Consider the following 13,189-nt stretch of genomic DNA (forward strand, 5'->3'; position numbering starts at 1 on the left):
CCAATGTCATTTGGGTTTCTAAGACGATACAAAATGTAAGTTTAATATCAGCATATGCTATTTTCGTTCATTATTTTTTTGTTCTACTAATCGAAGGAAAAGTCTACTCGCATTAGCGTTGGCAGCGCAATGTCGGATACCAGTGTGTCTTGTTATGTGATCCGGGCCTCAATCTCAGATGCCAGTGTGTTTTGTTATGTGATAAGTGCCTCAATGGCAGATGCCAGCGTGTCTTGTTATGTGATCCGTGCCTCAACGTTAGATGCAAGCGTGTTTTGTTATGTGATCCGTGCCGCAATTTCAGATGCAAGAATGTCTTGTTACGTGATTCGTTTCTCGATGTCGGATACCACTATTTTTTGTTAGGTGATCTGTGCCTCCATGTTGGATAAAACTATGATTTTTATGTGACCCGTGCCTCGTTTTCGGATTTGCCAATGTCATTTGGGTTTCTAAGACGATACAAAATGTAAGTTTAATATCAGCATATGCTATTTTCGTTCATTATTTTTTGTTCTACTAATCGAAGGAAAAGTCTACTCGCATTAGCGTTGGCAGCGCAATGTCGGATACCAGTGTGTCTTGTTATGTGATCAATGCATCAATGTCGGGTACCAGTGAGTCTTGTTATGTGATCAATGCATCAATGTCGGATACCAGTGTGTCTTGTTATGTGATCAATGCATCAATGTCGGATACCAGTGAGTCTTGTTATGTGATCAATGCATCAATGTCGGATACCAGTGTGTATTGCTATGTGATCCGGGCCTCAATGTCAGATGCCAGTGTGTTTTGTTATGTGATAAGTGGCTCAATGGCAGATGCCAGCGTGTCTTGTTATGTGATCCGTGCCTCAACGTTAGATGCAAGCGTGTTTTGTTATGTGATCCGTGCCGCAATTTCAGATGTAAGAATGTCTTGTTACGTGATTCGTTTCTCGATGTCGGATACCACTATTTTTTGTTTGGTGATTCGTGCCTCCATGTTAGATAAAACTATGATTTTTTATGTGACCCGTGCCTCGTTTTCGGATTTGCCAATGTCATTTGGGTTTCTAAGACGATACAAAATGTAAGTTTAATATCAGCATATGCTATTTTCGTTCATTATTTTTTTGTTCTACTAATCGAAGGAAAAGTCTACTCGCATTAGCGTTGGCAGCGCAATGTCGGATACCAGTGTGTCTTGTTATGTGATCAATGCATCAATGTCGGATACCAGTGTGTCTTGTTATGTGATCAATGCATCAATGTCGGATACCAGTGAGTCTTGTTATGTGATCAATGCATCAATGTCGGATACCAGTGTGTCTTGTTATGTGATAAAATTCATCAATGTCGGATACCAGTGTGTCTTGTTATGTGATCAATGCATCAATGTCGGATACCAGTGTGTGTTGTTATGTGATCCGGGCCTCAATGTCAGATGCCATTGTGTTTTGTTATGTGGGAAGTGCCTCAATGGCAGATGCCAGCGTGTCTTGTTATGTGATCCGTGCCTCAACGTTAGATGCAAGCGTGTTTTGTTGTGTGATCCGTGCCGCAATTTCAGATGCAAGAATGTCTTGTTACGTGATTCGTTTCACGATGTCGGATACCACTATATTTTGTTAGGTGATCCGTGCCTCTATGTTGGATAAAATTATGATTTCTTATGTGTCCCGTGCCTCGATTTCGGATACTAGTGTGTTTTGTTTAGAGATCCGTGCCTCAATGTCAGATGCCAGTGTGTCTTGTTATGTGATCAGTGCCTCAATGTCAGATACCAGTGAATCTTGTTTTAAGAACGTTTCTCGAAGTAGGATACTACTTTGATTTGTTATGTGATCAGTGCTTCAATGTCAGATACCAGTGTGTCTTGTTATGTGATCCGTGCCTCAATGTCGGGTACCAGTGTATTTTGTTATGTGATATTTGTCTCAATGGCAGATGCCAGTGTGTCTTGTTATGTGATCCGTGCCTCAATGTCGGATACCAGTGTGTTTTGTTATGATATCCGTGCCTCAATGTAATATGCCAGCGTGTCTTGTTATGTGATCCGTGCTTCAATGTCAGATACAGGTGTGTCTTGATATGTAATCAGCGCCTCAATGTCGGATACTAGTGGGTTTTGTTATGTGATCAGTGCCTCAATGTCGGATACCAGTGTGTCTTGTTATGTGATCCGTTCCCCAACGTCAGATGCCAGTGTGTCTTGTTATGTGATCAGTGCCTCAATGTCAGATACAGGTGTGTCTTGATATGTAATCAGTGCCTCAATGTCGGATACTAGTGTATCTTGTTATGTGATCCGTGCCTCAATATCAGATGCAAGTGTGTCTTGTTATGTGATTCGTTCCTTACTGTCGTATCCCAGTGTGTCTATTTATATGATCATATCCTCAATGTCAGATACCAGTGACATGTTATGTGATCGGTGCCTCAATGTCGGATACCAGTGTGTCTTGTTATGTGATCAGTGCCTCAATGTGAGATACCAGTGTGTCTTGTTATATGAGCAGAGCCACAATGTCGGATACCAGTGTATCTTGTTCACTTAATAACTGCATATTGAAATAGAGGCAATAATGGAGGCATAAATGGAGTTATTGCATAACAGTGACGACTTCTAGATTTTGAAATATATTTTGTTTAAAACTTTTAAGCATAACTTGTTGTTGAGTAAAACCATCTTTAAACGCTGTAAAGAGCGCTATCCTTGGTGTCATTTGTCCTCTTTTTTACTCGCATTTCTGTGCTCGGCCTCGAATGGGCCAAACTCGCCGTCTTGATAAAGAAGAACACTTGCCGGTGCCTTGAAAGAGAACACTGCCCAGGTATCATACTCCGCTATGGCATTGGTCGACTGTTCGTCAGTCACAATTTCTTATCCATTTCCTCAATGGATCATCTTTCAGCCCCGTTCATAGATCGTTTGTTATGCCACTCAGATACGAATAAGGCAACCTTAGTGTGGACTTATCTCTTTTCCAAAAGATTATTTAGTAACCAAATTGTAAAGAATCCTATTTATCATAATCGCACGTGAATGATTTTTTTTCCAAGTTTTCATTTCGTTAAAGGTTATGTAAAAGTAATGTACATGAAAAAAATCACGTTAGTATGCTTAGCAAAAACAATGCCAGCAAACGAAGCAGTCGACAACAGCTTAATAGACCAGATTGCAATACCGTTTTAACTATATATTTCTTCATAAAATCACGACATTAAATACCGGTTGAGGAAATTTTCGTGGTGCGGTGATTCTTCTAGTTAAAACTAACGTCATATATGCTATGTGTTTGTGTTCATGCGCTTTCGCGCTCTCCCGTGTGTGTGCGTACGTGAGTGCGCGCGCGCGTGCGCGTGTGCGTGTGTGTGTTTGTGTTGGGGGTAATGCATATGTTCAATACGCTTAAATAGTTTTTGATTGCCATAAAAGTCAGTTTTCCTACATTCCTTTTCACATCCTTTGGTAGCATTAGATATGGCTAAGCATTTAACCAAGTTCTGTGACGTTGATGGTGTTGTACCTGTCAATGAAAATATCTAATATATTATTAATTTAGATGTATTCTGTGCTTGCAAAGAATCACCTAACCGGAATGGCTTTTTTTGCATACTGAACATGTGTTTCCGGTGATGTGACCAGTGCTGGGAAAAAGCGTCTTACAACCCCTATGTAAGATGAGTCACGCGCAAACAACTTGCCACTTTTTATTTCTTTTATTGTACAGTTTAGGAAAATCATTTCACGCCATCCCAATACGACCCTCGGGTACGCTGCGAGGCCGGTAGCCCGGCAAGCCTCGTTACCCGCTTACGCGCGTGCCCTCGAGTCGGATTTTTTCTATCTGTGCCGGAAACGCATGCAAGATACTTATAGTTTTGTCAGTTTTTTTCATATAAATATTACTAACAATATATTGCTGAACAATAAAAAATGTATCCCGTTTCTGCTACTTCAATGATATCTAGATTATGTAAAATTACCGAGTTGCATAATATAATGAAAATTACAGAGAAACGCATAATAGTCAAATATTCCATTATAAACCTTGTTTTTGGACAAATGGTAAGGGACAAAAACGACCCTGCACGAGAGACACAAACGTACACAAGCAAACGTACAGATAGATCACACACGTATCAAGAGTAACATACATACATATAAACCAAACATACTTGAATGGTTGATTAAAAAAATAAGCAATTACAATTTGCAGGAAAAGTAGCATAAATTTACATATAACCGAAAGAGGAATAAGTTGAACATTATGTCAGATGATTTCGATATTCTCATGTTTTTTTTCCGTTCATCCGTGAAATTTAAAGGTCACCAGGCAGGGGATATATCTAAACCCTGATGACCTATAAAAATCTTATTTTGGTATGATTCATGCAATTATAATGCATTACGTTTTGTCGATATAATGCTATATTAAAAGGCATGTTTTTGCAGACACACAGTTAAACGTCACCCAAACCCGAATAATCAGATATAAGTATACATTATATTTGACTATATACTATAGACATGATTATGGTCATACAAGGTAATTTAGTCTCATAATGCTAATAACACCATCTAGTAGTTTCTAAATACATGCATTTAAACATAATCGGATCGAAAGGAATCAAAGCTTGTTAATAAGATATGGATATGTCGTTTTATTTCGCAAGATCACATCACAGGTTCATGGTACCGGTTGTAGCCTACTTATAACAAAGTTTCAAGAGATGTTTCAATCTCCTGTTCGGTCTTTCTCACACGGTCAGCAATATAACGTCGTTTCTTTATAAGTTAGTATTACTATATTTGTAGAAAAACGAAAATAATAACATTTCAATAAAATGTTTGCGTTTATTGTGGTTTCTGGTTCACATTACAGATTCTTGGTGCGCGTTGGAGCTTATTTTAGACAATTTAGTTTCAAGATCTGCTCTTCTCCGGTCTTTCTCACACGTGTTTTTACCACAAGCTCCGTCCCTCCAAACATAAATGTTGTATCGGTACCAAGCTCAGAGAGAGGGATGTCCAGGGGAAACTCTGTCACCAGCTCCCCGAGCAGTTCACAACCGGGGTCGGTCACGTACACGGGGTTCTCGGATGCCGTACGGTAGACGGTTGTGCGTGTCTTATATCCAGTAGGTATGTATTCCTTTGTTATTTGGTGGTCAATGGGAACATTTTCGTTTACGCGAACAAACACATCGAAACCGTTACTGACCCAAAATTTCCCATCTTCATCTAAGTATTTTTTGTCTTCGCTGTGAATTTTCTCATCATAAATCATGCTCACTTCAACTCCGTACGTGTATTTCATAACCCTTGATGTGATGATCGCTGGGTTGTGTCCAAACCTGACGGCCCCTTTTAGCACGGCGAGACCCGCCTCTTCAGGGACAATTAGACGCGTGTATGGGATCTCAGCCCTCAGCCTCTCCTGTACGTACGTGCTCTCTCCGAAACCACCAACCAGCACAATGGTCTGCACCGCTCTCAGCTTGGGCTCCTTGAGGAGGCTCTTCACGTGGTCAACGAGGTTGTTTATAGGACCATCAAACCAAGCACGAACGATGTCAGGATCAACTCGCAACTTGTCTCCACCTTTCACGACAACTGAATCGCCATATCCAAGGCTACCTATCCTCTGCTCTAGATTTTGTCCTGTAAACTTCTCGGAAAGCTTCCTAGTGGTTGCAGATATTTTGAACATAAATTTGCCCTTTGTCTGTTTGGTAAAGGTACGTTTCTTTGTTTCAAATTCCCTGATGACGTCAAAGTAGTCGGTCATTTCCTCCGTCTTAAGCGCAGTAATAGCCTTCTCTCCAAAAACGTGCTCCAAGAATTTGAGATAGTTTGCGTCAACGTAAATTCCGCCCCATGGTCCACCGCTCGGCTGATGTATTTCCTTCAGAGTGCCGTCCTGTTTCTTCTCGTGGATAGAGATATCTGCGGTGCCACCTAAAATATCATTTCCATCATTTTAATTATTATTTATATTTTAGAAATCCCTCACTAGATACTGCAGTCAATAAGATTGCAATAAAACTATAGCAAAGAAAATGGATCACAAAATGCTAAGTTTTAAAATACAGGCAGTCATGAACTTAAGAATAAATATCTTCTAATAAATACAAAATACATGTAGTTACTGAATTTCATGTGTTAAACTTAGTTAGTCAAAAGTTTGCTTAATATTTGGATGAAATATGACTTGCATACATAGTGTGCACTGTAGTTACTCCGGATAGCAAATGAAAACCATTGAGCGTATTTTCATGAGATAAAAACAGCCGACTCCTTTGAGCAATTATTAGAGTGTAATTGTTCGTATATGCTTTTATCGGTGAAATATCATGTTATTTTCACCGATGTTATTTTCATTGCAGTGGACACATCAAGTTTATCTTTTCGGTTCTCTTATAGATTTCGGTTCCAATTTTACTTAATAATGAACCCAATCGGTCACTGTATCGGGTTGAACATTTCTGAAATGATGTCACAAAAATTGACGTCACAACGTCATGTTTATCAATCGATTTTCCAATTAATGCCATTTTTCTTAAATTTTAGCATAAACGAATGAAAACATTTGTTAAAAATTCGGAATAAAATCACAATTTATGTTATCGTGATCACACATTTTTTATTATTATTATTCGCATAGTTTTTTCAGAAGCTTGGACATATAAACCCTGTATATTTTGATTGCTTAGACACGCATATGTTTGACTTTTTAACGAACGAACATTTTTGTTGTTCAACAGTGGTAGATAGAATTTTGATTTAACAAAGTAATTTCAGCGTACTCAAATTGGAGTAAATTGATTTTATTCTTAAAAATATTCTGGCAAAAGAAGAGAACGCTGCTGCCATATTTCCTTTGACACAAGCAGATTAACCATTTATACCTATGTAAGTTCATCATGTTTATTCTCTCGTCAAACCCTTTAATTGTTGGTTTTGGTTTAAACAATATTGATTTCAAAAGAATAATTTAAGGATACACAAAGTTAAACTATAATCAACAATAAAGGATTTTCCGAGGTAATAATACATGAAAGGTAATCATTTGATATATGCACAATGTCACATGATACCTGACTTCCTGTCACGTGACTTCATTGTATTTGTGGTATTGATTTACATGTATGCAGGTTCCTGACCACCATGTGTTGAAGCTCTGTCCATGTCCCTTGTCAAATCAGACGTGTTACATATGTGTGAATGCTAGTTTGTAATTAGATGAAAGTGACCATAACATCTATGTAAGAGTTCATGGTTTTCAATTTATACTCCCTTTCCTACTTACTATGAATTACGCCCTATTTTCGCGCAAGTAAATTTTGTAGCAATATTCTAATTATATAGATTTCAATAAGTACCTACAAATGTTTGTTAAACATTTTGATATAATACTGATATTAAGCAACGACGGCGTGCCAGGTAAGCTCAATTACATTTATTTATTTATATTTACAATTATCAGTTTATTATAACTCTGAAGGTTGTAATTTTTGCATGCCACGTGCATAATTTTATGCCATGCCACATGTGATTAACATTAAATGGAATACTGTATTGCTCGATTTGTTTATTATGAATGAATTATATTTTTTCTAATGTATTCATCCGTATTTGATAGGTTTTACGTAGTGTTTTGAATAAAACTATAGAACCCGAATACAGTTTGATCGCATGTGGTGAAGCCCCCCCCCCCCCTTACCCCCCTCCCCCTCCCCCCCCCCCCCCCCCCCCCATTAATTGAGACAAACAAACCAATGCAACACATATTACGATAATATGCAAGTTTTCAAAACGGATGTGAAAATCAATTATCCTGCGTGCATGCGGATTTCATATAAACCCACCTCCTACATCAATGACCATATACTGAGTTCCGGTTCCGGCCAGCGCAGCCCTTGTGTCAGCATCGAGTGTATCGCACCAAATCGAGGCAGCTTCTGGTTCGAGTGCGAGTGCTACTCGGGTTTCATCGAGACCAGCCTGAATCATGTTAAGTGACATTGACAGTAAATGTTTATAGAAAATAAAAAAAAGTCTTTACACTATTATGGGGTCTGGTTGTATAAAATTACATTAACCTTTTTCTTAATTTTATCCATGTCTTATCATACAAAATTACGTTCAACTAGTTCTTTTGTTTGACACAATCAACAGGCAAATTTATTGTCTTATGATGGCCAGCACTTAGCAGAATAGAAACAATATTGGTTTGAATCAAAAGTTGGACACGATTTAATAAATGACACACTACGTATTTTCTAGCACATACTATACATTGTTTCTGGTTTAACATATCCATCACGTATATTTCTGTGTAACACATATGTTTAATAAGATTGCGCTATTTCTATAAGTCAAAACATATATCTCTCCGCATGTAAGTAAACAAATCAATTGGCAAAAATAAATGCCTAATTGGCAATAATTTAGCAAGCCATTTATATATTTCTTATTTTGTATATATGATGAAGATATATTTTAATACAGTTGTACATTTTTCATCAAAATCTTAAAATAAAATCGCAGTTTGTTGTCTTGATTTCGTGAAAATCATTTTTAAAGACGGTCGGTACTTATGTTTTAGATCTGGAAATGACGTCATAAAACTATCACAAATTGTTACGTCATCTTACCGGATATGACGTCACAATCTAAACGAAAGCAATTTTTGTTAAAACTTTAGTATTGTTGTAATTCTTACTGGGTATTATCTAAGTATGCATTCTACTTATAAACAAAATTAAAACGATCGGATGTATATGTGGTTAATTTATTAGACAACAATAGGCAATTCATGTAACGCGGGAGATGGAATTGCTTTGTGGTATTTGGCTCATCACTACTGCAGATAAAAACAGACGGTAGGTGTTTGCTAATTTTACTGGAACAGTCTGTGATATAAAGAATTTGACACTCGCCATTTAATATTACACAATTTTATTCAACTCATGCTCGTTGTATTGCATTGTATTCATATGCTCGCTTACTCAACTATTTCCTGAACTCGTTGAATAAAATTGTATACAACCTCCCGTATCAAAACGCAGTACTAATAACCCTATTATATTTAATATTTAAAGTATGTCCCTTCCTTTTTAAGTAAGAAAATGCGCCGTTTCGTGCCAGTAAAATTTCTTCCTGTTTGAAATGATCAAAACTAATATATATGAGTGATAAAGAGCTGACATTGAAACTTTGTCAAGATGGCAGCTTAATTATTACAATTTATGGATGTTAGATGCATGTATCCTGCAATAATATTATGTATAAAATATATGATTTAGCACACTGCTGCTTTAATGTTCTTCATTCTAGGACAGGTCACTTTTGACAATATTAGTTAAGACATTATATATATATTATTGTAACGGTCCGCTGTAGGCGGCGTATGTGCGTTCATAGTATAACATTCCGTTTTAGACGGAAGAACGTTCATAGTATGTATGTTTACTTGACTGTTAATATGCAAATTAGCAAATCCCGGGTTCTGTGTTGATAGAAAATTTTGTGTATATAAAGACCAGCGAACCCCTTCAGGGTCGAACATGTTTTTCTCTGAAGGGATCTGTTGGCCTTGTTGGTCTCGAACGTTCAAAATGGTGGCAGCGGTGGGATATTGACAACTGCCGGGCCGGAGTTGCCTTACCCATGTGATTCATAGACCAAGACTCGGGTCTTCTCGGAGGGGAAAGTAATGTAACGGTCCGCTGTAGACGGCGGATGTGCGTTCATAGTATAACAGTCCGTTATATACGGAAGTACGTTCATAGTATGTATGTTTACTTGGCTGGTAATAGGCAAATTAGGAAAGCCCGGGTTCTGTGTTGATAGAGAAGTTAGAGTATATAAAGACCAGCGGACCCCTTCAGGGTCGAGCATGCTTTCCTCTGAAGGGATCTGTTGGAGTTTGTTGGTCACGCACGTTACATTATTATTATTAGTAGTAGTAGTATAAGTTGTAGTAGTTGTGTATTTTGCCACGCATAAGTTAATTTAAAATAAATACTTGACATATGACAACACAAATTATTTACACGTTAAAGGCAACTCAAAGTTGAACGCATGTCGTAGTTACATGTAATTACAAATAAACACAAAGCAATTGCATGTAGGCATTTACTATTAAGACTAGTGCACTTGCAAACAAATATCAGCGATGTCACAAAGCAGCATGTATTAACTGGCAGCTTCCATATCTCAAGTCAAGTAGGCAAAAGTGTCATTATAATGTTGGAATTAAAAAGTTGATGTGATTATTTTTTCATGCACATAAATAGATGCATTTGATGGAGCACAGCATCACTTTCTAGTTTAAAGTTACTGCATAACATAAGCTGGATTGTTGTAGAAGAAATACTCGAGAGAAATACCAAATGAATCTCTTGTCGCCTCTTGTCGTCAAATCCCTGTATGCTAGCATATAGATATTATTGGTAAGCATACAAAGTTTACTTAACTTCATTTGTCTTCAATATGTAAGAAGGGACTATATATGTCTGTATACTCATTAAAATTAAATGTATTTGTTCTGTTCGTTATTTAGGTCTCTATAATCTTACAGTATTTGTGGGTACTGAGTGGGTGATATTGTCTAGTTTCATGGAATAACTGGTCCCTTTGTGCAGTAAATAGACTATAGTTTAATATAAAGCGCATTGCATCTTCAATAAGTGAACCACAGAAACAATCATAGGGGACGTTGCGATGTGGTAATTGTATAACTAGGGATTTGAATTACTGCACCTTTTACGCATTTGGGCATAATGCATATGTGCGAATATAATCCCTTCTATGAAATTTGATGTCAGATTTAGAGCAATATAAATTGATCTCAATTTCAGACTTAAAATAGACTCAAACCCCTGCAAAAACCCCAGCATTTAAAACTGTCCTGTCAAGATCAACCATGATGTTGACTGCATAATTGTAAAGTATTCTAAGTACTGTTTTGTCTGAATCCCGTAAATGATCCGTGTTATTATTGAAATCTGGGTGGAAACAACGTTAACAAGATGATAACATATTGCGTTTGTGTTTACAAACTTCAGTCAGCTTTTGAATTGTTCTTTCGTACGAACGGGACACCCGACCATTTCTCTTTTATAAATTATAAATTGATACGGATCATGTAAGGGCAGTAACTATTCGTACAGCTTCATATATTATATGTTTCAGTGTTTCTTTTTAATGTATGGTACAATTATCCTTAGGTACTGATCCGTGTTGTAGATGCGGACGAAGGTATCAAAGATATATATGTGTGTTTTCTGTGTATTATGAATTTCCCCATTTGCATGGCAACGATATCTTTCGAAGCTGTTGCAATGGTATTAGATATATGTTGGTGCCTAAAACCATCCTCCCTAAGTATTAAACATATATGCTTGTGTCGAACAATGAATTGAATTTGTTATTATCACACAGAAGTGTTGGACGACTTCGTTCACATTATGCCATTAACATTTCCTCTATGTTTGCAGGATTAAAATTCACCAGTCATTGTATGTATAGCATTTAAGTAATGATTTAGTGTTTTTTTCTATCATAACGAAATCTCGGGAAAAAATAGGTAAAGAACTGTCGTGTGCAAAGAGACGAGTCATAGTTAAAACAATTCTGCTATATCATTGAGGTAAATAAGACACTTCACTTCGATTTTTTATGTAATCCGTTAGAAAATGAATTAAATTTATATTAATAACCTTTTATTGAAATTTGAAAACGAATTATTTGCGCAAAACTCTATAAAATGCTCGTAAACTAGTAAAAATAACCAGTACATATTCATCTACAAAAGCCTTGGACAGTTTAACAATACAAATAATAAATTCCATGATTTGATAGCATCTGGCACCGTAACAAATAATTTCAGATAAGAATGAATTCATAAACGTTTGTATCTCACTTATGGCTTATCTGATCAATGTTATCAGTACACGTGTATCGATGATAATCTATTTTCAAGGCTAGTCAAAATCATTACGGAAAAGTAAAAACAACTGCTGTCAGATCAAAGAAGGCTCTTCTAAAACCGTGCACTATCGACCTACAACCGTGACAAAACTACAGCATTTGTGCGCATGACAAGCGTATGCCCCATGACTATTGAGGTGACATAGTCAACGTTAACCCTTTTATTGTAGGAGGTCACACAACAAACAAAACATTGAATGTTTCGTCCGTGTTATTATTGCAGTGGCAGAATGAAATCAAGATGATATTAACTGCGTACATGTGTAGCATCAACCATATAACATATCATGGTCTTCGGCAAACAATAACCAACAACTGGTAAAAAAGTAAAATCAATCTGCATGAATTGTCTCCCTTAAACTATCAGAATTTCAACTGGGCTACATATGCACATCTTACCCTGTGATCTCCTGTCTCGCTTACCGTCCAAACGTTTGTAAATAATTATATTGTGTTGCATATGTGGTCTGTCTTTGCTGTATGGTTAATTAAAATTCAGCTTGTGGCTGGTTTTTGTTCGTAGATTTTTGGCTACCGGGCCTGTCACTGCAATTTAAAATGTATTAATTTGATTTATTGTTGCTATTATTTATAAGTGCAAGGACAAATGTGACGTTCAGTAGTCCTCCATTACTATGAAAATCTTTAGTGAATTTGTGTTTTTTTTACTGACTATTTCAAGTCGGTAACTCCAGTAATTATTTTTAGACAACATATTGTTTCCTTCTTTATTGTTAAAATGTTTATTTTGTAGTATTCTGTTTGTGAGATATCTGTTTTTTTGTTTTTTGCTGTTCAACCTTTTAATTTGATTTAGTGTTGATAAATTTTGAAAGTTAGAAGGAATTGTGAAGAATTCGACATAACCCTCCACCCCACACCCGGATGCTGTTTTGTGTCGTTGTGTGTCTCGTTAAGTGTCTGTTAGATTTCAACCTTGTGACCTTCAACAGGGGCATTCGTTGAGATTTCAGCCACTGGCCTTGACCCTGTAGGTTCAATTGAATTATTTCAATATAACGTTTCTGAATCTGAATAACTGGTCCCTTTGTGCAGTAAATAGACTATAGTTTAATATAAAGCGCATTGCATCTTCAATAAGTGAACCACAGAAACAATCATAGGGGACGTTGCGATGTGGTAATTGTATAACTAGGGATTTGAATTACTGCACCTTTTACGCATTTGGGCATAATGCATATGT

The 13,189-nt window shown here is 36.9% G+C and overlaps 2 protein-coding genes across 2 annotated transcripts in view; one reads left to right on the top strand and one right to left on the bottom strand.

The window, feature by feature from the left end:
- Nucleotides 1-13,189, top strand: part of LOC128217270 (uncharacterized) — a 206,264-nt gene that overhangs the window by 156,399 nt on the left and 36,676 nt on the right. The gene's annotated exons all lie outside the window — the stretch shown is intronic.
- LOC128217375 (heat shock 70 kDa protein 12A-like) overlaps nucleotides 4,892-13,189 on the bottom strand; it is a 38,563-nt gene continuing 30,265 nt past the window's right edge. Inside the window, exon 5 of the mRNA XM_052924500.1 lies at nucleotides 4,892-5,946. Within this exon, the coding sequence (XP_052780460.1) occupies nucleotides 4,892-5,946 (1,055 nt within the window). The remainder of the gene's footprint in view (nucleotides 5,947-13,189) is intronic.

This window comes from Mya arenaria, chromosome 14, assembly GCF_026914265.1.
Source record: "Mya arenaria isolate MELC-2E11 chromosome 14, ASM2691426v1".
NCBI classification, from domain to species: Eukaryota; Metazoa; Mollusca; class Bivalvia; order Myida; family Myidae; genus Mya; species Mya arenaria.